Source organism: Paramormyrops kingsleyae, chromosome 5, assembly GCF_048594095.1.
Source record: "Paramormyrops kingsleyae isolate MSU_618 chromosome 5, PKINGS_0.4, whole genome shotgun sequence".
Lineage (NCBI taxonomy): Eukaryota > Metazoa > Chordata > Actinopteri > Osteoglossiformes > Mormyridae > Paramormyrops > Paramormyrops kingsleyae.
The window spans coordinates 36,518,703-36,544,646 of record NC_132801.1 but is presented as its reverse complement, the minus strand read 5'-3'; the positions used below and the strand labels follow the sequence as shown (position 1 = coordinate 36,544,646).

The 25,944-nt window shown below is 45.9% G+C and overlaps 1 protein-coding gene, 1 long non-coding RNA gene and 1 other non-coding gene across 3 annotated transcripts in view; 2 read left to right on the top strand and 1 right to left on the bottom strand.

Annotated features, from left to right (window-relative positions):
* LOC111839462 (integrin alpha-M-like) overlaps positions 1-25,944 on the top strand; it is a 93,081-nt gene that overhangs the window by 12,438 nt on the left and 54,699 nt on the right. The window contains exon 2 of the mRNA XM_072712687.1: positions 20,069-20,177. Within this exon, the coding sequence (XP_072568788.1) occupies positions 20,069-20,177 (109 nt within the window). The remainder of the gene's footprint in view (positions 1-20,068; positions 20,178-25,944) is intronic.
* The window catches only part of LOC140590924 (uncharacterized), a 136,187-nt gene that overhangs the window by 107,575 nt on the left and 2,668 nt on the right, over positions 1-25,944 (bottom strand). The gene's annotated exons all lie outside the window — the stretch shown is intronic.
* trnal-uaa (transfer RNA leucine (anticodon UAA)) lies at positions 362-448 on the top strand. Its single transcript has one exon. It is a non-coding gene; the product is annotated as a tRNA-Leu (tRNA).

The following is a 25,944-nucleotide window of genomic DNA, read 5'->3' as shown; positions in this document are numbered from 1 at the left end:
CATCGATAGCGGCTCTGGGTTCTGTCAGTGTAGCAAGGCAGCCATTATCCCGCAACAGAGCGAAGCCGGCATGCGGCCGGCCTGTTCAAAACTTGCGCGACAAATGATCGATCGCTGGGGGAAGGGGAGGGGCGTAAACACGCCGAAGCACGTTCAAAATGGCGACGGCTGAAATTGTAATCGCTAGCCCATGGCCCTTAATTGTGTGAGCACGCCACCATCCTGAAAGAATGCGCATTAACTCTATTTGTTAATCTGACTTATTTGTAAATAGTACAAATAATATATTTCTAAATTAAATAAAGTCGATTTGTAATTTAGTATTTTTTTTAAATAGACAAAATGTATGTACATGTGCTATGTTCACCAGGGTGGCTGAGTGGTTAAGGCATTGGACTTAAGATCCAATGGACGTATGTCTGCGTGGGTTCGATCCCCACCCCAAATAAACCCTTTTCTGGGTAGTAGTGCCTTGCCGCTGGTAATCCTTGTTAAAATGAGCGCATGCGCTCTCTCTCTCTCCACGTAGAGACACACTATGTGCTTTAAATAGCAGCATCGCTGTCAAATCGGTGACGAAAATAGCAACCAGCGGACAAATTGTTTCCGATCTCATACAGACAGAGCTTGTAATGAGTTTGACGACGACACCTACCCGTAACTTGGTACTGCTAAACCCGCAAGCCGCCGAGACAGCGCAAGCACGGTTCACTGTGCAGCGTATTCTCGCATAAAAAAATGTATCTGTATAAAACTCGAGAAAAAATTTTGAACAAAGTGTGGTCGGTGACGGGGTCGGCCCACTTCTGGTGATGACGCCCAATGAGATGAGAGAAGACCATGTTGAAAACGTATTAAAACTCCGCCATCCTGTGAGCCATCACTCAGGACGAGACACATCTCCCAGCAAGCAATGGCGAGCGAACTGACATCTCCTGAAGCCGCCCTACTGGAGCCTGCATCGCCTTCTGACCAGCGATTGGGTGATACAGACCCGTACCTTCAGTGATACCCATCATTGCCTCAGGCATCAACTTTTGAACTGCGACTGGACAAACCGCTAGAGCATCCTCAACTCATCCCGCGGCGCCCCGCATCATGGTGCCCGTATGGTGCTCCGTTCCTGCCACCACCACCACCTCCTTCTAGCCCGACCTGGGCTATGTGGCCGGGATCACAACAGCAACCTCCGCAGGAGACCTCCGACCTAATGGTCACATCGCAACCCCCTGCACCGACGATAGATGAGCTCCGCGAGTGTTTTGCTGTGCGGACATTATCTGAAGATGCTGTGGATGGGAGCATCACTGACTCTGCCATGAAGATAATCAAAGGGGCACTGGCCTGTATTCTGGATCGGATCATCGAAGATGAAATGCAGGAGACCTGTGTCGGGTGTTCTGTGAAACACCCAAGCCAGCGGAGGCACATGTGTCTCTACGAACCTGAAGCGTTTTATTTCTTTAACAATTTTGAAAAGCTGATCAAAAAACTGTATAGACCATGGTTTAAATATATTATCACAAAAGCAGTCGCGATGTTTCACCCTCACCCCCCACCTGTCAAAGTCCAAGGTGCAGTCGAGGCAGTAATTTCTGAACTTAAAACCGAAATTAATGTACGGGAAAAATTACGCGAGCTGAAACGTGATGTTGAAGGGAAAGATTATGAGTGTGCTGTAGATGGTGCAATTAGTGATTTCTGGGATATGCACAAGTTTGAGCAGACTCTGGCTGGGGTGTAAACGCTGAACAACGTCTGTCAAAATGTGATTGGCTGGCAATTTTTATATGCTTTCTAAATAAATTGAGTTGAGTCATGAAAATATTGTGTCATTATTGCTAGAGGTTCATGATGGAAAACAAGCACTTGAAACGTGTCTATTATACGCCATCAAACCCTGGGTCATTTGGTGGTGTCGATAGATTATACAGGTCACAGATAAATGACCAAAGTGGACATACTGTGGATAAAAAGCAAGTTGCGACATGGCTGTCTGGTGAAGATGCATACACATTACATAAACCGATCAGATTTAACTTTAAAAAGAACAGAGTCTTTGTGACTAATATCGATTCTCAATGGCAAGCTGACTTGGTGGATATGTCGGCTTATGCGGACCAGAATGATGATTTTAAATACATGTTGACGTGCATAGATATTCTATCAAAATACGCAAGGGTGCGCTGCCTTAAAAGCAAGACTGGTTTAGAGGTAAAGAAAGTGTTTGAAAACATTCTCTCTGAAGGCAGGATACCCAAAAAGCTACAAACCGATTGAGGGACAGAGTTTTTTAACATGCTGTTTCATAAGTTTATGGAGAAACATGGGATAATACATTTCGCAACCGGTAATGATGTTAAGGCATCCATAGTAGAAAGATTTAACCGCACTTTAAAGACACAAATGTGGCGCTATTTTACGGCTTATAATACAAGAAGGTATGTGGACATTGTACAAGATCTGGCGAGTGCTTACAATAACACCTGCCATAGCACCATTAAAATGAAGCCGGTTGAGGTGAATTCGGAGAATGCCGGACAGGTTTTCAACAACATATATGGCTTGACGCCTGGCGCAGCTGAAAAGCGTCGTTTTAAGTTTAACATCGGTGATGTGGTCAGGGTATCGAAAGCACGGGGGAAATTTACCAAAGGATATGAGCAAACTTTTACGGACGAGTATTTTACAGTCACCGAAAGTCTGCCAAGATCACCACCGGTGTACAGGATTAAAGATTATGATGGGTAGATCACAGACGGCACATTTTATGCAGAAGAGCTACAAAAGATCAGAATAGACAAAGACAAAAACTTAAAAGTTGAGAAAATCGTCGCGGAAAAAACGCAGACGGGCAAAAAAATGTTTTTAGTGAAATGGCTGGGGTGGCCCGACAAATTTAGCAGCTGGGTCCCCGCTAGCCAAGTAGTTGACATATAACTGGGATGGTACGTGCCTGTGGCATGCATTCACATCAAAAGCAGCCATGGAGGAGGAAAGCGGTTTTTATGTTACGCTCCCTAGCATCGCATCTATGGATGTTTTCCCGCACAATACCATATCAAGCTACACGACAAAACTAGCCAAGCCGATTGATCTGAACGGTAAATGGGAAGTAGGATTAACGGATATCCACTGCCCGCGAACGTGGGATACGCTGGTGGAAGAAGACACATTATTTTATGTGACCGGAGGGGTGTCAATACCTGCAATCCTGCAATACAAGCTAAAAGCGGGGCATTACAGAGATATTGAAAACCTAATCAGTGAAATTAACGATGCTCTAGGAATGTCAAAACTAAAACTTGACTATGGAGCGATAAAAAACAAAGTGTATATGGTTGGTCCACCACACATGGCTTTTAAAGCGAAAGGTAACCTTGCAAGGATGCTGGGGTTTGTTCCTGGGGTATTTCAAAAGATTGGTGATAGATCAGCGGCTCCGAATCCAGCAGACATATGCGCCGGATTTTACACAATTTGCGTGTATTCAGACATTGTCGAGCACCAAAGAGTGGGTGACAGTTTCGTACCTCTGTTACGGGGTGCACATATTACGGGGACTCACAACTCGATGGTCACAATATCTTACGACAGGGTTCATTACGTGTTGCTCTGCAAGAATCACATTAATAATATTGTAATCCAGTTAAAATCTGACCAGAACAAGGCGATACCCTTCCGGTAAGGAAAAACGATCGTGAAGCTGCATTTCAGGCCGCCTAAGCACTACCCCCAATAATAATAATGTACAGTGCCGACGGTTTTTCAGATCCACATAGATATGTGGAATACTACAGAAACCAAGCTGGTAACGGACTCCCCGGATACAACGGAGCACCCGTCATGTACGGAGGGGGTCTGGGGGGCCTTTTTCGAGGGCTCCTCAGAATGGCAGTGCCATTTCTGAAAAGGACTTTCAGTATGGCGAAGCCACATCTAAAATAGGCAGCGCAAAATATTGCAAAGGATGCAATTTCCGGAGCGATTACGGGCCAATTAACAACACGACAGCAAGAGGGCTCTGGGCTCATGGTGTTGGCGTGTGGTAAGCGTCAAAGACCCCCCGGGGCTCGAATTACCGCTGCTAAAAAAAGCAAGGTGTCAACCAAGAGAAGCTCAGTAGTCAAAAAGAAGCGAGAGAAGAAGAAGGCGCCCAAAAAAGTACAGAGAAGGAGATACAAAACTATGGCCCTCATACACAGCCTGTCAGAGGAGTGCATGAAATCAGAATTCCGTCAACCTCTAACCAGGACTGTCACACTGATAGTTTACGTGACCTTCGACAATATAATCGAGATTAACCAAAGGAGAAACATTTTGTATGATTACTACTAGTCATGAATACCCTGGAGCTATCTAATATCCTTAGTAGAAACCGATGGACCGCGAGACATTTTTAGGGTGTTTTAGCTTGTGATGAGCTGGAGGAAGTAAAGCTTGATAAATTACCCGCAATCTTCATCGTCAATACACATCCTAGTCAAGCCCCCGGAGAACACTGGCTGGCGCTTTTTATCAACCATGACAGCTCCGCAGAGTTTTTCAACTCATACGGGAATCCACCTGATCATTCCAACTTTCCGAGAATCATAAAGGCATCCATGACGAGGAACTGTGACTGGCTTGTTTACAACGCAAAGCAGGTTCAAGACGATCTCAGCATGACGTGCGGCCAACATTGTCTTTTTAATTTAATTAACCGCTGTAGAGGCTTTTCTTTTTCTAGAATTCTATCGTTTTATAGCAATGATTTTAAAAAGAACGATACCATGGTTTCTCATTTTGTTTCTAAATTTAAATATACCAATCGTGTGAAAAATGTGTTTACCAAAATGCAAACGGTGAGCTGTTGTTGTAAGGCTTTGAAAAAGACAGTATGTTAAATAAAAACCACAAAGACAAAATATCACGTTTTAGTGTTTTATTAAGTAAGTACAAAAACACTTTAAAACATAAGCCAGTCTGGTTTTAAGAATTTCCGCGGAGTGCTACGGGAGCCTGGAGACCGACAAATACTTTTCGGTGTAGTGTCACATGACACATCGATGGGATTCTTGATCGCTTCTATGAGACGGCAGACATTTTGGTTAGGTATGAGGGAGCAAGGCATGTTGAGTCTTGCCAGTCCTTGTAGAAACTCGCCCCATCCCACAGGTCTTCTGGCATCGCCCACATTACGAGGGTTGGTAATGTTTTTAAGCAAATCGAGCATGTGCGACCCCGCGATAGTCTTTCCATTAAAAACGAACTCCCCGCGCGGAGAGTTAGCGTAATCCATTTTAATTAACCCTGATGAAAAAGACTGGTGAGAAACAGTATGGCGATGCTTAAAAGGGGTAGAATGAACCCCCCACCGGTCTGGTTAATAGCCTTCTTCTTTCTTTTTAACGATGCCCGTTTGCTCGCAAGTAGTTTAATGCCGCTTTTTTGCTTTTTAAGTCTTGCAGTCTGTGATTTGGTTAGCGGGATGTTACCGCACAGTACGTTCAAAGGTATTACACAAAGAGTGTTCAGCAAACCCGGAGAGGCCATCTTTAAAATTTTCTTTCTCTGTCTGGCGTTACTGTCAAATAAAGCTTTCAGGGCACTCCAGTTTCTTTTTATACGAGCCGACATCGTTAATATTTTTTCTTGAGAATGTAAGCAACAGGCATCTTATGGCAACTCAATTTATTTAGAAAGCATATAAAAATTGCCAGCCAATCACATTTTGACAGACGTTGTTCAGCGTTTACACCCCAGCCAGAGTCTGCTCAAACTTGTGCATATCCCAGAAATCACTAATTGCACCATCTACAGCACACTCATAATCTTTCCCTTCAACATCACGTTTCAGCTCGCGTAATTTTTCCCGTACATTAATTTCGGTTTTAAGTTCAGAAATTACTGCCTCGACTGCACCTTGGACTTTGACAGGTGGGGGGTGAGGGTGAAACATCGCGACTGCTTTTGTGATAATATATTTAAACCATGGTCTATTATCGTCTGTAATTTATCTCTGGGGTTTTTAAATAATACGATGTAATTGGCATTCAGATTCATGGTCCGACTTTTCTTACATTGGAAGAAGAGATTCTGCACCAGATAAATAACACTCAGATTTCTGTGATGTGTATACTTGGTTTTTCGACTTCGTTATTAGCACAGGCTTTTTCCATTAGATCATCAATGATGATTAGGTTGATTTTATTTGGAGGCAAAAGTTCATCGTCACACAGAGACTCCAGAATTCCTTCCACAAATTTAATGTTCTTTATTTTGCACAGCAATTCATCATACAGCAGTTGCCAGCAAGAATAGCACCATACAACATTTTCAGGAACTCTGGATAATGTACAATCCACATTTTCCAAAAGTCTTTTAATGAAATATGACTTGCCAGAGTTACTCGGTCCCGATATAATACAAGAGAACGGATGCTGAAGTCTATTGTCGAACCCTTCACTAGTAGCCATAAGGTAAGGTTGTGTAGTCAAACTGAAGCTGCCGCTTAGTGTACACGACCTTGAAACACTTGCTGACTGTCATTTTTTAAATGGAAACCCCTTTTATCCTGCACAATCTGCTGCGTGGATGTCCTGATCTCTCTAGGGGGGTCACGTGGGTTACTCACATAGTCCTGAACCAATCCTGTCAGAGATGCAATATTGACAACTTTTGAATTGGTGTTATGCAACGTGATCCCCTTCACTTTCATGCTCGTTTTGCCCTTTGCCGTTCTGTACCCATAAGTTTTGGGCATTCTGGGCAACCATGAAAAAAACACCCCGCAAAATCGTACGCCGTACGAACCCCACCGGTTTCGGCATAGCCATCGAGGTAGTAGGGACCCATTTTCACCTCCCCTCTACACAGCGCGTGCTGAATCTCTATTTGTTCGCGATGGGCTATGTATTCCAGGCATTGAATAGATGGCGTGGAGTATGCTTTTTGTCGCTTGATATAACTATCCGGAGTGGTTAGCGCGACTGTATTTTCAGGCAAAAAGCTCATGCAAAACTGTTTCATGCACACTGAGGCTATGGTGACACATTGAAAAGGGTCTAGATTACAACTGTTGATGATCTCACCCCTGAATCTGAGACAGCCCTCTCTTAAGATGACAACATCATTTTTACAGTACTCTGCCATTTCAAATCAAACACACCCCCAACAACAGTGCCGTACCAAGCCATAAACTCTCTCTTTTCCTTTTCCATCATGGTTTGCACACCGTATGCCTCAGGTGGCGGGTAGGGTCCTGTCACGCTTCGCGGGGAGGGCGAGCAGGAAGCAGGCGAGCGAAGCCAGGCAGTCAGGGTAACGGGGTTTATTCGGAGGCAGACGTACAGGTACGGACACTACACATGACAATACAATGACGGAACTGGGGACTACTGACTCAGACGAGGACTAAATACACAAGACAAGCTAGACTTAATAAGACACAGGCGAGCACAATCAGGGTTGAACACGAGGTAATGAGGGGGGCGTGGCACACATCGGGATCGTACGGAGCAGGGTGTGACAGAACCCCCCCCCAAAGGCGCGCACACCGGGCGCGCCAGAGGCGACGGACGAGACGAACCGGGAAAACAGGACCTGGAAAACAAAACAGAACGTCAACCAAAATCAGGGAACAGGATGGAGACGCAAAACAAGAACAGGGACGAAAAGAAGGACAGGACCTGACAGAGGACAGGGAAGGCGGACAGACAGAGCAAGAAGGGAGACACAGGGGGAACACCCACAGGCGACACGAAAGGGCCAGGAGTGCCAAAAGGAGGAACAAAGGGACCAGAAGGAGAGACAGGCAGGACGAACGGAAAGGGAGGAGGAACAAGGGGAGCACGAGGAAGCCCAGGCGGGAGACGGGCAGCGGCCGGAGGGGCCGCAGGCGAGAGGAAGGAGGGAACCGGAGGGGACCACCCAGGGGCCAAGGGAACGGGACGAGGGAGTGACGGAGGGGACACGGAGGGAGCAGGAGGGAACACCAGTGCAAGCGGGCAGGAGGGGGAAGCCGCGGCAGGCGGAGGCGCAGCCGGAGCCGGCGAAGGCGCCGTCCGACGCCCAGCCGGAGCAGGGGGGCCCGGAGGCGACCGACATGGAGCCGGAGGAGGGACCGAGGACCGGCACCGAGGATCCAGGGGAGGACCCGGCGGCGACCGCCGACCCCGAGCCGGAGGACCCGCAGGCAGCCACCGAGCCACAGCCAGGGGCTGAACGGGCGAGCCAGGGGGCAGGGCGGGCGGGACCCGGGCCCGACGCCTATGTCCCCGTCCCTTACGGGACACCGACAGGCGGGGTCCTGGGGGGCGTTGGCCTTGCCGGGGTAAGGGCGAGGGAGTCAGAGCCTCCCTGGGGGCAACAGGCGTGGCCATAGGCGGGGCAGCCAGGGCCGCGGGCAGGACGGAAGAGGCGGCCTCGGACAGGGCCGCGGGCAGGACTAGAGGGGCGGCCTCAGGCAGGGCCGCGGGCATGACGGGAAAGGCGGCCTCAGGCAGGGCCACGGGCATGAATCCAGCAGGGGGCGCCTCAGTGGGCTTGGGTGCAGGCGGAGGCGGCACCGGGACCTCAGCTGCAGCTGCAGGCACCACCAGCACGTGGCCAACAGGGGGCGCAACCGCGGCGTGCACCTCAGGCAGAGCGGAGGCAGCTGCAGGCGTGCGACCAGCAGGGGCCGCTTGGGCAGGCGCCTCGGGTGTCCGGTCAGCAGGGGGCGCCTTGGCGGGCGCCGCCAGCACGCGACCAGGAGGGAGCGCCACGGCGGGCGCCGCCATCACACAGCCAGCAGGGGGCGTAACCGTGGCCACCTCAGGCCGTTCAGGCGCCGGCAGGACGGGCGAGACAGGCAGTTCAAGCGCCGGCAGGACAGGCAAAACAGGCAGTTCAAGAGCCGGCAGGACAGGCAAAACAGGCAGTTCAAGAGCCGGCAGGACGGGCAAAACAGGCAGTTCAGGTGCCGGCAGGACGGGCGAGACAGGCAGTTCAGGTGCCGGCAGGGCGGGCGCCGCCATCACGTGGCCAGCAGGGGGCACCGCGGCGGGTGCCGCCGTCACGCGGCCAGCAGGGGGCACCGCGGCGGGTGCCGCCTTCACGCGGCCAGCAGGGGGCACCGCGGCGGGTGCCGCCTTCACGCGGCCAGCAGGGGGCACCTCAGCAGGCGCCGCCATCACGCGGCCAGCAAGGGGCACCTTGGCATGCACCTTCGTTGTGCGGCCAGCAGGGGGCGCCTCGTCGGGCGCTGCAGTCACTTGGCCAGCAGGGGGCGCCGCAGCGGGCGCCGCCAGCACGCGGCCAGCAGGGGGCGTCGCAGCGGGCGCCGCCATCACGCGGCCAGCAGGGGGCGGCGGCATCAGCAGCAGCAGGCGGTGCCGCGGGCAGAGCGGCGGCATCAGCAGCAGCAGGCGGTGCCGCGGGCAGAGCGGCGGCATCAGCAGCAGGCGGAGCGGGGCCAGCCACAGGGACTGCAGGCAAACCAGGCAGGACAGGCGGGTCAAGCAGGACAGGCGGGACCGCTGGCAAAGCGGCAGTAGCTGCAGCAAGCGGTGCCGCGGGCAGAGCGGCAGAAGCTGCAGCAGGCAGGAAAGGCAGTGCCGCTGACAAAGCGGCGGAAGCTGCAGCAGGCGGTGCCGCAGGCAGAGCGGCGGCAGCTGCAGCAGGGAGGACAGGCAGGACGGGCAGGTCGGGCGGTGCTGCTGGCATCGCGGCAGCTGCAGCAGGCGGTGCTGCAGGCAGATCGGCGGCGGCAGCAGGCAGCGCAGCCGCGGGCAGATCGGCGGCGGCAGCAGGCAGCGCAGCCGCGGGCAGATCGGCGGCGGCAGCAGGCAGCGCAGCCGCGGGCAGATCGGCGGCGGCAGCAGGGCCGGCACAGATACGCCCGGGACTATCCCTTTAAGGGCGGCATATGAAATAAATATTTCATAAGCATAAGAAGGGAGCACGCTCCCAGGAAGAGCGTCGGGTTGGCTCTCTTTTTCCCCCTGCGCCTCTTCCTTCTAGGAAGAGCGGGGCTCTCTAGGACCCAGGGTAGGTCCTTCTCCTGGGGTCTTCCCCCAGGCAGCTCCCCAGTGCTGGGGAACTGAGCGGCCGTAGCCGCGTTGCGCTCAGTTGTGCGCCGCTGAAGAGGCGTCTTTCGCGGAGTGGTCGAGGCTGGAGCCCTTTCCGGCTTGCTAGCAACCGGGATGGAGGCAGGTGGTGAGTCGGGGGGCGGCTCCCAGGAGGTGTACCCCAAGGGGGACAGCCAGACTGCCGCTCTCTCCCTCAGCCGCTTAAGGTGTTCTCCCACCTTGTCACGCAGCTGCTCCTCACCGATCTTATGCCTTCTTCTCAGGAGCACCCAACATCTCTCCACTAGCGGGCGGGCCACTGGATCCCCCTGAAGCTCCAGCATGTTGGTCCACCAAACGACCTCTTCGTCTACGGGGAGGTTTTCCCCGGTAGCGCTGAGCGTGTGTAGGAGACTGGTCATTCTGTCACGCTTCGCGGGGAGGGCGAGCAGGAAGCAGGCGAGCGAAGCCAGGCAGTCAGGGTAACGGGGTTTATTCGGAGGCAGACGTACAGGTACGGACACTACACATGACAATACAATGACGGAACTGGGGACTACTGACTCAGACGAGGACTAAATACACAAGACAAGCTAGACTTAATAAGACACAGGCGAGCACAATCAGGGTTGAACACGAGGTAATGAGGGGGGCGTGGCACACATCGGGATCGTACGGAGCAGGGTGTGACAGGTCCGATGTAATTTTGATTTTCTACAGTGTTCCAAAAATGGGGGAAATGGCCTTTCTTTTCACTCTCAAAACCCAGAGCTGCAGGGAATGCGCTCAGCTTCATGGGCAGAAAGCAAAGTGAGTCAATGTATCTTTGGTTAAAGTCCTCGTCTGTCACACATAGCAGTTTGCTGCCCTGCGTGATAATGTGTGGGGTGACGCCATTTTCAACTAAATATTTCATAAGCAGGTAACTGTCATAGCCTTTAGAGTTGTGTGCTATGAATGTATACCCTTTGTATTTAGAGTTGCAGTACTTCTTAAAAACTGCCGCAACACACCCGTCCCCTTTAGTGGACCAGCAATTGCCTGCATAGTCCATTGAGCAGATGTAATTTGCAATGTGCAACCCCACATCTTGTCTGCATTCAAAATCATAAAACACATAGCGCTCTGAGAGGTTCTCAGGTGCTACTGGCTTGATAAAACACTGATGTTCACACCCTGGCGTCAAGTCCTCTTTACAAAAAGCACATCTCATATTAGGTGTACATTTATGACCTTTTGGGTTATTTTTTTTAGTGACGACGTACCGTCGGCAACACTTGTCACAATACTTGACCGAATCACACAAAATATAAAAACTGCCATCTGGCTGTTGCTTTGAGATTTTGTGCTGCTCAAAGCAATACCGCGATCGACAGAAAGAGCCACAGTCCTCACAATGGATGTGCGTTGTGGCATGCTTATGGCACTCGGGACTCAGACATACATTGCAGTGATACTTGCATTTGTGTTGTGTTTTATAGCTGTAAAAATGCCTTCAAGCTTTTTATGCCAAAATAATGTTGATCTTGAAGATACAGAAAGATTGTTTTATCACAAGGCTCGGGGTTTGTCTGAAATTTCTTAAAAATGTCAGACTTGTCACAGCAGTACCACACCACAATTTTGACCCCAAGCATTTGCTCAAACTCTGCTATGTTTGAGAATGACACCCTGTCTGACTCAGTTAGACCTACTGCTTCCTGCAAACGCTTAGCTTCGATCTCAGCAGCCTGATGTGACATGTCGGGGTTTAACAGATGGGTTACGCAGTAAGCAAAGCATAGATTATTGCCAGAGTTTTCAGAAACGATAAGCCATCTGAGCTTCTTTTGCAGAATATCAGACTTTAAAAGCTTTGTTAATTTCTGTCGTTCGGCTGCCCCACCATTTCGATTATGTACAATTCGTATGACCAATTCCAGCGTATCATCGCTGAAAACTTGGCATTGCTCTGTGAAAGGTTGTCTACCATCGATAGCAGATCATTTAGATCGATCTCGCCTTGAACATGTATAGCTGTGTTATTGGTTAATGACGCCCCTTGCAGTTCCACCTGTATTATATCCCCAGCCCCCGCTAAAGTGTTCACTCTGTCGACCAAATTCTGGAATGTCTGTATCACAGCCCTGTAAACGTCTACTATATCATCACCATGCTCAATTCCATCAAAATGAAAATGCTGCCTTATTTCAGTGTTGTTAAACTGCGGCCTGCATATCACATTAACATTTGCATCACCATTATCTACACCCCCACCTTGTTGTTGTACCCCATTATCAACATCCATAATTTCTGGCTCCCCCGCCGCCGCTGCACCCACATCCCCGCCTTGTTGTTGTACCCCATTATCAACATCCATAATTTATGGCTCCCCCGCCGCCGCTGCACCCACACCCCCGCCTTGTGGCACCCCATTATCAATGTCTATAATTTCTGGTTCCACCTCTGCTGCCCCATCATCATCATTTAAATCATTTAATAAGATTTGTAAGATGGAGTTAAATTCACCTGGGTTCTCGCCATTCAACTCTGTTAGCATCTGATGCAGTTGAGAGTGCATGGCCACACCATCATCTACATCAGGCATTTCAATATCTGTGTCCAGTCCGTTGTCGCACCTAACACCAGGCTCGGTTGCGTGCCCGTCCACCATTTCCACACCCATAGGCACATGGTCATTTGGTGAGTTTAATTCATTTATCATGGTAAGCAAAAGGGGGTTAACCTCACCCTGCGGTCCGTCATTCATTTTATCAATCAGCTGTTGCAGATCAGGGTTAATCGTTGATTCTCCATCGTCGTCGTTTACATGCATCCTTCTAGACCCCCCAGCCCCATCAAAACTACACATCCACCGTTTTTCAGACATGTCCCCTGCTTATTCTTTAGATCTGGTCAGACAGATCCGCCAAAAAATCACACATCTGATCCTGAAAAAGGAAGAATGCTATTTTGAGCGCCTTCAAACGCTCCTCTCGGGAATCATCTACAGGCCGGGAAATCAAAGCAGGCCGCTGCCAAGGTGTTAAGGGGGCGGTATCTTGCGACCACAGCGGTGGCTCCGTTAAGGCACGGGGTGAGGATGCTGGAACACCGCACGCAGATCCTCCTTGGTCCGACGGTTCAAATTCCAGTTGTCCAGTCGGCTGGTCCTGCACGCTTTCCGTTGCTACCTCCGCTTCAATTTTTTCAGCCGCAGCGACCAGCAAAATTTTTCAGACGTGTCTATTAAAGAACAGTCACTGTTAAGCATTTCATACAGAAAAACCAATGATACGGGGTAAGCAATATAGGTCAACGTACCGTTAAAACTGTCCGCTCTTTTCCGTTTATGGCTAACTTGCCGGGGTCCAGGCCCCTCACGATTATCTCTGAAAATAACCGTTCGGTCGGTAGGCGAGCCGTGGAAGTAGGCGAGAGCAGCCAGGAAGTCAGGTAACGGGGTTTATTAAGGGAGGGACGGACAGGCACGGACATCTACGGACACTACAATGACGGATCTGGGGAAACTAACTGAGACACGGACTAAATATAAAAGACTAGACAGACATAACAGGACACAGGTGATCACAACCAGGGATGAACACGAGGTAACGAGGTGGGCGTGGCACACATTAGGATCGGACAGAGCGGGGGCGTGACACATAGCAGTTCACGAAGTTCAGTGTCGTCGTCGTCGTTAGCAGCAACTGTGAGCAAAAACATTTTCAGTCTTTTGTCACATTTAATCAGTAAAATCCATAGCTATGTTCGAAAACTTACCGCTATTCCAATCCTCTGTATCACAGTTTTGCCAGGAGCTTGACAGCATGGAAAATTCTTGGTCAAAATAACAATAATATATTTTCACAGCAGAAAAAATCTATAACAGCAATTGTAAAATACATTTAAATGAAAATGTAGCTTACCTCGAGAGTTCCATTTTCCAACGTTGATATGTCATAGATCAGAAAATGAAGTGTCCGCTTCTTTCGCTCCTTGACGTGAGTGTTAATGGAACCTAGCGCTCGCCCCCTTAATAAACCCCCAGCTTGGTGGGGTATACTTGGCATCTGGTTTACCAATCAATATTCTTTGTTTGATGTACGGTTTCGGGAAAAACATTGGCGCTGGTTTATGACATTACGACAAATGGATAATTGTCTTGTGAGCCGATCTATCCCGAGCCATGCGTCAACAGGTTCGTGGCCCCCCCCGCTGTTTCACTGATCCTGGTGTGAACCCCGTTAACAAAAAAAGAACAGTAGACAGCCCCACCTAGCGGTATGTGCTGAGGCCGTACCACACCCATGCTTCTAAATTTATGTTAAAAACACATAGATTCATTCCCTAAAACTTATCGTCTAGGCTGTTCACATACATTGTATTAAACATTGTATTAAAAAAAAAAGCACGTTCATGTTAAAGAGAATTATTTCTAGTTTAAAACTAGTGGCATGCCGGCTTTAACCACAAAATAATATACCCATTGCATTATTCTAACACGGTATGTTGCTAAATACCGTTCACTAGCTCCTACAGCTATTAAATGTATTTAAATAAAATCGGGGCATCTTGTTTAAAATAAAACTAACAAAATATAAGTAAATGCATCTAGGTCGCCAATTGAACGTGTGTCTGCGTGAGTGCGCCTGCATCACGCGTGCTGCCCCCACGGGGCAATCATTTGTCGCTCAAGTTTTGAACGCAGCGGTAGCACACGGCCGAGCTGCGGGGCTAAAATGTTTGCTGGTTAAATGTTTTCTTCAACCTAACACTGGTAAATATCGCTAAAAGTTTTTCTTCTTCTTCTTTAAACACGTTGGTTAAATGTAATGGGTTTAAAATGTTTGTGCTTGTTTAAAAGTTAAAAGTTTGGGACTTGTACGTGTCGTTTGTGCTTAAAATACGGTGTTTTATCTTGACAGTGTTTCGCTCAGGCATGTTTGTACTTGTTTAAATTCCGCCTGCTTTTCTTTCTTTCTTTTAAAAGTTAAAGTTTGGGACTTGTGTCATTTGTTTAAAATACGGTGTTTCGCTCGGGCATGTTTGTACTTGTTTAAATTCCGCCTGCTTTTCTTTCTTTTTAAATGTAACACTAAAGTTTTGCCCTAGCTTACGTTCATCCTGCTATATGTTTTATTATTCCTTAAAAACGTAATTAAAAAATGACACATTAATAAAATACATGTAATGTATTTTTATTCTATTAAAGTTTAACGACAACCCTTATCTCCCCAAACCATACGGCCCCCTATCGGCAACACGTGGTATAAGCATGTATGATACCATTTGGCCAAAATCCCCTCCCCCCGACCAATCAGAACAAAGGATACACCCACATCCCGCTTATGACGTCATAGATGGGGGAGAGCTTTAAGCTCCGCCCAATGTACCACCTAACCTTTTTTTTAACTTCTGGCACCTGTGAACAGTTATTCCAGCCCAGGATGATTGGAATACATTCCACAGTTCTTCTGCATTTCTTGGTTTTGCCTTAGAAACAGCATTTTTGATGTCACCCCACAAGTTTTCTATTAGATTAAGTTCCAGGGATTGGGCTGGCCACTCCATAACATCAATCGTGTTGGCCTGGAACCAAGATATTGCTCATTTACTAGTGTGTTTGGGTCGTTGTCTTGTTGAAACACCCAATTTAAGGGCATTTCCTTTTCAGCATAAGGCAACATGACCTCTTCAAGTATTTTGAGGTATTCAAACTGATCCATGATCCCTGGAATGTGATAAATAGACCCGATACCGTAGTATGAGAAACATCCCCATATCATGACACTTGCGCCTAGAGTTGGATGTCTTGAGACCGGTCTTGGTCTCGAGACCGGTCTCAAGACCACTTTTACGTGGTCTTGATCTTGTTGCAGTCTTGACGGTCTTTGGTCTTGTCTTGGTCTCGGATCCCTCAGTCTTGTCTTGGTCTCGCTATCTTGGTCTTGCTGTCTCAGATCGACATAGTGGTCGGGAGATTTGGAGCGAAAAGTATCCATGACACACAATGTAACATTCGATAATGCAACATTATTATTATTATTATTTTGCCTTTCGTGCCCTTCAAATGCAACCAATCAATGATATACATGCATTTTGTTGTGATTCAGACATTGGCGCTCATCCAATCAAAATACGCGTTATATGCGCAAAATAAGTGTAGCGCTAGTTAAACGTTAGATCCAACATCACAGGCTATAAGATGTTGCAATCAACCACTATTTTAAAATGTGAACTGTTTTCTCTCTCTCCCTCCTCTCTGAAAATATGCCTATTAACAGTGATGCTCTCGTTCTCTCTCTTTCTGTTTTTAAGTATTTCATCGAACTGTATTAGTTTATCTGTTATTTGTCCATAATGTCTGTGGTCTATTCAGAGTGTGAATTACCCCTCCATAATTGGGGGGTACTGCCTTCATAACACTTCTATGACCACAGTGGCAACTGGCCCATAGGGGGCGCTCGTGCGGCGCCCTCCCAGATGTGGGGGGAATATAAAAAAATATATATGTTTTATATGTTTAACATATAATGTTAATAATCTAATATATGTTTAACAAGACAGTATCTGGGTTACCAGATGAAGCTTCTAAATATGTCCATAAATATGAAATTGTGGAATGCAGAATCAATACCACTAAAATTCAAATAATATGGGTTATTATTAGCTAGCTAGTTTTTTTTATGTTGCCCCTATAGGTTTCACTGATAGTAATGTTTTTTCAGAGCATAACGTTAGATCCTCATATGCATTAACATTAGCCTAATAACAAACCACACAGGCTAAGTGACGAAATAATTTCAGAAAGGCACATGATAAAATGAGAATGAAAACATGATCGATTTTACCTCACCAAATAAGCCTGGTTTAAATAGAGAACTTAACTTATCTTGCTAGTTAACGTAACTAACGTTTACTGTACCAGCCTCAGAAAGACAATGGTAAGAAATTCAACTTATAAAGATGTCAACTTGCATTAGTAGATGAAACACTTAAATGAATAAATGAAGGTTGTAAAATAACACATTTTCAACAGGCTACTTACAGTTACCAATGCACAACGAACAGGTCACTCAATTAGAATGAATGACGGGACCCACTGGCAGTATGTGAGGCTCCATGACTGTGTGTCTGAGACGGTCATCTGCAGCACGGGAGCGCCGCAGGGCACGGTTCTCTCACCCTTCCTGTTCAGCCTGTACACTTCTGACTTCCGTTATAACTCAGACCAGTGCCAGCTACAAAAGTTCTCGGATGATACAGCCATCATCGGATGCGTATCAGACGGGAACGATCAGGAATACAGGGGGGTCATCAGTGACTTTGTCGGCTGGTGCGAGACTAATGCTCTCCAAATCAACGCCAGCAAGACGAAGGAGATGGTCATAGATTTTAGGAGGAAGGCACCCCCTCCAACAACGGTGAGCATCCAGGGAAAAGTCATTGAGGTAGTGGACTCTTACAAGTACCTGGGTGTTCACCTCACCAATAAACTGGACTGGACAACAAATACAGACGTCCTGTATAAGAAGGGCCAGAGTCGACTCTACCTGCTGAGGAGACTGAGGTCCTTTGGAGTATGCAGGACCCTGTTAAGGACATTCTACGATTCTGTGGTAGCATCCGCCCTTTTCTATGCAGTGGCCTGCTGGGGGAGCGGATGCACGGAAAGGGACAGAAGCAGGATTAACAAATTGGTGCGGAAGTCTAGCTCTGTGCTGGGATACCCTCTGGAGACTGTGGAGGTGGTGGGTGAGAGGAGGATGTTAGCAAAGCTGACATCCATCATGAACAACCCACATCACCCTCTGCACGAGACTGTGAGTGTGCTGAGCAGCTCCTTCAGTCAGAGACTGATACACCCTCGCTGCAGAAAGGAGCGCTTTCGCAGATCATTCATCCCGACAGCAGTTAGACTCTATAACATATCATGATGTCATAAGTCACCCAGATACTTACCTCTATGGTCACCACTACTTACCACTTCATACATAAGGCACCTTATAGTGAAATAGTTATTTATTATTACTTGCACTTTTTCCCACAACCCACTATCCATATATTACATACTGTGTATGGGTGTACATAGGCACTACTGCTGTATTTAGTGTTGATCTTATTGTATTTTTTATTATTTATTTTTTCTTTTTTTCTTGTATTCTTATTCTGTGTAGAGCTCTGGTAACGCACAAATTTCCCCACTGTGGGATCAATAAAGTCCTATCTATCTATCTATCTATCTAACCTGCCTTTAGCGCCGAGGTGGTTAAAATGGTACGGTCCAAATTAGGGGTGTTTCATTTACAACAAATGAAAAATGGTAGTACCCCCCCAAACTGCTATTTTTGTCTCTTTGGGGGGGTCTCGGTCTTGATCAGGGGGTACAGTACCCCCCAGTACCCCCTGTAATTTGAACCATGGGTCTATTGTTCTTGCCCTACTGAACAACAGGCTTGATATCATTGGCAGTGTGTTGTAATCACATGCCACTGTGGACATCAAGATGTCCGAATCTTTTAAGCACTTGTCCTTATTTTTATTAATGCACAATTTGATCTGCAGTTTGTATTGGTACAGTATATAGTATTTGTAGTTTGCATTTGATTCATGTGATGTGTGCACGTCTTTATATTGTTTGATTACAGTATTTTACTTAAATTGTTGTTTGACTAAATAAATGTGACCATTGACTTTTAAATAACATCTGCATATCACGTTGTGTTGACTTAACAGGCCTAATCCATTTCAGGGAAGTTGATATCATACAGTGTCATTTGGCTAGTACTACTACAATGGGATATGATGCAATTTCAAGTTTATAATTGTGTGTCTTCAATTTGATGTTACAATTTAATCTACAAATTAAGTATAATTGAAATCAGTTACATATTTCCCATTCTTTAGACAGTTGTTGGAGGTGTTAGCTGTTTTATCAGATGACTTTGGGACAAGTACTGTAAGTACCCGTCATGTCAGTCCTCAACAGCACAAAAAAGTTAAGGGAGTCTTTTTTCGGTCTCGGTCTTGTCTCGACTTTGTCTTGGTCTTGACTTGGTCTGTCTTGGTCTTGATACCCTCTGGTCTTGGTAGTGTCTTGGTTTAGGCGGTCTTGACTACAAGTCTACTTGCGCCACCATGCTCCACTGTATTCACAGTGTACTGTGGCTTGAATTCAGTGTTTGGGGGTCCTCTGACAAACTGTCTGCGGCCACTAGACCCAAAAAGAACAATCTTGTTTTCAGTAGTCCACAAAATGTCGCGCCTTTTCTCTTTAGACCAGTCAATGCGTTCTTTGGCAAATTGTAACCTCTTCAGCACGTCTTTTTTTCAACAATGGGATTTTGTGTGGGCTTCTTGCAGATAGCTTGGCTTCACATAGGCGTCTTCTAATTGTTCCAGTAGTCACAGGCAACTTTAGACCTTCTTTGATCTTCCTAGAGTTGATCATTGGCTGAGTCTTTGCCATTTTGGCTATTCTTCGATCCATTCGAATGGTAGTTTTTCATTTTCTTCCACGTCTTTCAGGTTTTGGTTGCCATTTTAGAGCATTTGCGATCATTTTAGCTGAGCAGCCTATCGTTTTCTGCACTTCTTTATATGTTTTCCCGTCCCCAATAAACTTTTTAATCAAAGTACGCTGTTCTTCTGAACAATGTCTGGAGCGACCCATTTTACTCAGAATTTCAGAGAGAAATGCACTATAACCAGCATGTACAACATTTGCTGCCTTCTTTACATAAATAACGCCTGTAATTGACCTATTTTTTCACAGAACTAATGACCTCACTAATTGACCTTCACACTGCTATTATTTTGAACACGCCCCTTTCAATTAATGATGCAATTACACAGGATGAGCAGCATGCATGTCATGACTGTCGGGTCTATTGGTTTCTATTACTCTACTACACCTACTAGTAAATTATTTGCCATGTAGAAATACTGTATAATTTCTATAAAAAACAGTGATTGATCAGGTAAGTGATGTCGGACTGCTATTATTTTGAACACAGCTGTATGCATTTCTTTTGCTTTCTTTTTTCCTGAATTAGCACCCAAGTTGGGAATAACTTTCAATGTTAATCCAATTCCTTGGAAGACCTTTGAAGTCAGCCCTAACACAGCTTTTGGATACAAGGTGATACAGCTGGATGAAAGAAGGTGAGAGGAAAATTGTTTACTCTGTCAGGAATTTGTAGGAAATCAATCAATCTCTCTCTCTCTCACACACACACATACACACTCTGTTATTCTCAAACAGCTGGTTTTATTATTATTATATACTTTTGGCCTCTAGACTTGTGTTTGATATGTCATATATGTTAGACGTTTCTGCAATTAGAAAATCAGAAATAGCCCAATAAGGCTGTAATACAGAGGTTTCAAACTGCCAGCCTGTGACATCATTTTATAGGGCCTGCAACATGTTTTTGATTCATTATGAAACCAGGCTGGCAGATTGACCTTTCATTTTCCAAAGAGACAGGTGAATGACCTGCGTGAAGTTGGCCCCCCATATGTTTCAGATTTCAACCAAACTGGTCTCAATCGTATGTGCCGCGTTTGTGCCGGATTGTGCCGTTAAAATTTTTGTTTGTGCTGTTATAGTTTCTGAGATATAAATGTGTGTTTACATGGTGACGTCATCAGCGTGAAGTTGGCCCCCCATTTGAGTCAGATTTCCACCAGACCGATCGCAATCGTATGTACTGCGTTTGTGCTGGTTTGTGCCGGTAAAACTGTCCTTTGTGCTGCTTTAGTTTCTGAGATATTAATGTTTGAAATGTTGTCCCCCCTCCCATTTGCGTCTGATTTCGACCAAACCGATCGCAATAGTTTGTGCCGTTTAAAAGTTGTCTGTATTGTTATTTTTCTGAGTTATACCTTTATGCCTTTACGTGATCGCCGTATAGTGCTCAGGCTTGTGTTTCTCATGTTAACGGAAAGTGGAGCGTTTGATGACTACGCGACAAAGCTGCACGTAGACTTAGTCAGCCCCGCCAGCCAGATACCGCATTTTAGGATCATGCTAGATATTTTCACAAATGACCGCCAGTTACATACTGCCTCGTTACGTGCAGGCTTGACCCAGGTTATCATCTGTTCTACCAACTCATCACAACACAGTACGATTCATTGAGATGTAAAGATTCTTGGGAATGTGAAATTTGAGAGTGAAAAAGCAAAACAACAGCATGGAAAGTGGCTCTTGCGGTGTCAAAAGTGATTGTGTGCCATTTACAGTGGTAAAGCACATCACAGAACCCTAAATTATATGCAGACGTACATAGCGTTTTGCTACAAGGTAGTGAACGCCCCAGCACCAAACGCAACCAGTTAATGCTTAATACTGTACAACAATGTATAATAAACTTGTCATTTTGCCTGCACTGTGTATTGTGATGTCTTTACCTTCCCATGGACCCTCTTACTTCTTGCACATGGCGGTTAAATAAAAATTGTCCAATAATGAAGTTTTACTGTCTTTGTAAAATATAGCGAAAATATGTATGTCTATGTAGGGCTGGGCGATAAAACGATTACGATATGTATCGCGATAGACACGTGATCGATATCAATAAAAAATGTGTTCGATAAAACGTTCGATATTTTTTATTCTTCGTCGGAAGAAAACAGAGGTTGCGAAGCTAGTTTGGATCCGAACAGGTGTTCCGGGCAATTCGGTTTCCCTATGTTTCCCCTGTCTATCGGGAAATAATGTTTCCCCTAATATTAAATCAAAGAGGTATGTGAAATGTCTGAAAATCACTCAAGTACATTATTACATGTGAATACTGTATTGTTATTAGTACCGAGGCCCAGAGTTGCTGTATACCTGTTTTAACAGGGGGGAACCAAATATCCTGGATGTCAGGAAATAATGTTTCTCCTAATATTTAGGCAAATATGTATGTGGGATGTCTGAAAATCACTCAGGTACAGTATTACATGCGAATACAGTAGTTCGTCACGCCTAATATAGTCTTATAAGAAATACTATACCGTTTTCATCAAGAAATATCTCTATCCAGCGAATTAAATACTTTCATTTATTATCAGTAAAAACAAAAAACATGTGATGTTTTAAAATATGTGGTTTGTTTACCTCAAGAGCTTCGTAAAAAGACATGAAAACAACAGCGAAACAGTGTACAAATCAGCGCGCGACAGGGGAAACATAGGGAAACTGAATTGCCCGGAACACCGGAAACACAGCTGTCATAAATGGTCGTAGCACAGCAAAACAACTGCTTTATGGAAGTTCTGCCGGTTTTTTGTGAATCACTGTGACGGTCGCCTCGCCCTTCCCTAACGCCGCTCGCCCCCCGTCTCCTGAATATTAAGTTATAGGTCTGTATCCTTTCGGTTTGTATGTGTCATGTTGTCCGGTTTTTCGCGTATCCCGTGTTTCGTTTCGAGTCTGCCGTGTCTTTTGTTTCCCCTTCTCTCTTTCCTCTCTGTGTTTACGGCGCACTTCCGGGTTCCGGCTCCCTACGTATCGCGTCTTCCTCGTTAGTGTTTGCATGTGTGTCTTTTCCTAGCACAAAACCTGGACTGAAAATATACTTGAATAGTTCAACTTCAAGTATGATTAGAGTAAGAATAACTTGAAGAGTTACTTTTTCATATTTCTGCAGGTTTTATATTTCAAACAATGTTATGCTACGTTCACACCGCGAGCGTCAAAGACGCCAGCCGTCGCTCCCGCCGCCCTGAACGCGACGCTAGCCAACGCCGGAGACGCTCTCTGACGTCATAGAGTGGGCGGGGACAAGGCCGCTCAGAATGCCAGGCTTCGAGAACTTTTTAAAGGGGTCGCAAAACAAACAAACGTGTAGCTTATATCTTTGCACCGACTCCTGATAGGACATAATTTGTCAAATAAATATTGTTGTGAACCAGTTATTTGCATTCCCACCTAAAATCAAGCGTTCTGGAGGGAAAATGTTACCTATAAATAGTGTAGCGCTTCTTTTCAAATTTACCTTGGATCACAATGGATGATCGCCAAGTAGTTGCTTGTGCTTTATGTTTTTTTAGTTAACATAAATAGTACTTAAAATGTTTCACGACAGTTCTACTAAAACACATAATTATGTTTTGACAAACACTAATGCTATAAATAGGTTTAACATTACCGACAATTTGCACTGTTTTCTCTGCTATGGCGCCAAAATTACTACTGATCTCCTTCCTTTTTCACAAAAAAATATATTATGCACTTCACCATCTCACCTGGAACACCGATTGTTTCGGACACTCTGGTCCATGCCTCATTTTTTTTTATTTATGTCCCTGTATGCAAACAGAGACACATCATATATAACTGGGTACCCGGCCACAGCAATAATAAGTCTCTCCTCCATTGTGCCTAGGAACGGTTGGGTCGGAACAAAAGTTTACACGCTTATGTTCTGCGGCGCTCTCTTTAGCGGAGCATCTCTACATTCCCATTGGTTGCCGCCCAACCGCGTCACAGCTCATTACCATAAAGTTGACTGGATTCAACTTCTGACTGACGCTCCCGCCGCCAAGATCGCGCCGCGCCGCACCGCGCCGCTCCTCGACGCCTCCCGACGCTCCCTCCCATAGAGAATGAATAACTTCCGGTCGCTTTGACGCTCTCGCCGCTCGCAGTGTGAGCGTGGCATTACTGTACTGTATCAGGTTTGTTTTTTTATATTACAGATGTACTGTATCTCAGTCTACGTCAGTTTTATTTATGTTTACAAAACACTGCACATATTTTAAAAACACTTTATTTTCCATGGTTGTTGACATGTTTAAAATAAAAATGTTTAAATGTAATATATTTTTCTCCTGGTCTTTATTTTAAATGGGTCATAAAAAATGTCAATAATTATCGATATCGACCGATATGAAACACTCATATCGTGATACAGTTTTCAGTCATATCGCCCAGCCCTATGTCTATGTATGAATACGTATACATGTATGTATGTGTGTGTATAGTTAATGAACAGGTATAGACCTCAAACATATTAATGCCCGCGCCCCCCAATTTCTAAAATGGCATTGCTCATGTGAAAATACAGCGCCCACTTATTAAATAGCAGCATAAAATGAATACAAAGTGCTACATATGAAACGCATATGGGTGTTAGCCGCTGAGAACCTGAATTTATTCAGCACGATCTTGAAATGCGTTATCTGGCTGGTGGGGCTGACTAAGTACGTGCAGCTTTGTCGCGGAGTCATCAAACATCAATCTCGGAAACTAAAGCAGCACAAAGGATAGTTTTAACGGCACAAACCAGCACAAACGCAGCACACACGATTGCGATCGGTCTGGTGGAAATCTGACTCAAATGGGGGGCCCAACTTCACGCTGATGACGTCACCATGTAAACACACATTTATATCTCAGAAACTATAACAGCACAAACAAAAATTTTAACGGCACAATCCGGCACAAACGCGGCACATACGATTGAGACCAGTTTGGTTGAAATCTGAAACATATGGGGGGCCAACTTCACGCAGGTTAAAGAATGATGGAATGTCTGCCAATCAGTGTTGACCTCTCCCCCCAACACACACTCACACACTCATCAGGTTCCACCATCGACACCCTGCATGCTGATTAGCAGATTATTAATATTCTGTTTCAGCATAGGGTTAGTTGCATGATACAACTAAATATGCATTTTGGTACTTTTCTGGAGTAACCCTGTAGTCATGGGTTTACTTCCTGCTCTGTTTCTACCCATCATAGGCTCATAGACTCCAGACTAAACCCCGCACTACCAGACATCCCAAGTTCCAAAAACTCATTTCAGGGAGATGCTTATCGACCCCCCATCCCATCCCAACAACCGACCCCCACCGTGCCCCATACATACACACCTAAGGCCAACAACTTTTCACCAGCTTTTTATTAACTACCGGTAATTTCGTAAAAACAAAACAGTACCATGTTGGTCTTTAAAGATTTCAAATGCATGCCCATGTCTTTTCTATCTTCCAGTCTGCTGAGAACACATGTCATGCTTGGGACTTTTTCAGGGTCTCATTGTATGTACATGCTGCTTGCTTTGCAGACTTGAGCAATTTCCCTGACACTTCAAGGTCATAGCACTCAACATCATTGAATTTGTTTATCTTACAGGACATCAGGTTCACAAGAGTTTGGTGAGACATCTGACACCTGAATTCTGTTTTGATATGACGCACCAAACTGAATGCTCTCTCCACATCACAATTGGAATTGGGCAGAACCAGCAACAGCTTCATTACTTGGCAGAGCTCTTTGAATCTGATCTGGCCTGTGCGGACTGATTTGACTTTTGATAGCTTCCCCCAGAACTCATCAATTGACAAATTCCTGTAATTTGGAATGACTTTCTCCAAATTGGTTGAGGTATAATCCAGCACCTCTAAGTGTAGCTTTGCATCTGCTTTCACAACATTGGGGAATCTCTCTGCCAAAGTCAAAATCTGCTCTGGTGCCACATCATCTTGGCCCTCTGGATTAACAACTGACATATTTGTCAAGATTTGGTCTCTCAGTGGGAACTTTTCCTTTACTTTTTGGAAGCTCCTGACATAGAATGATCTTGCATCTTTGAAGAATTGCTTTGTCTTGTCAGAAGGGATTTCTTCCTCACTAACTAAGTGTCTCCTTGTCAAGAACCCAACAAAAAGGTTTTCATCTGCACAGTGGACCTCAGGGTTGCTCACATCTATTTCCTGCACATTCTGCTCTCTCAACACCTTTGGCACTATTAATCTGCTCCCGATGTCATGCAGTAGCTCTTCAACACTGTCATTTAATTTGAAGAGAATGGGTGCCTTGTTTTGAAAAATCAAATTAAATTTATCAAAAGACTGTGTGGCATTGTGGAGAAAGCAAGTGTAGATTTTCATCATGGGGTCTGTCAGCCTCTTCTCAATATCACGGGACTTC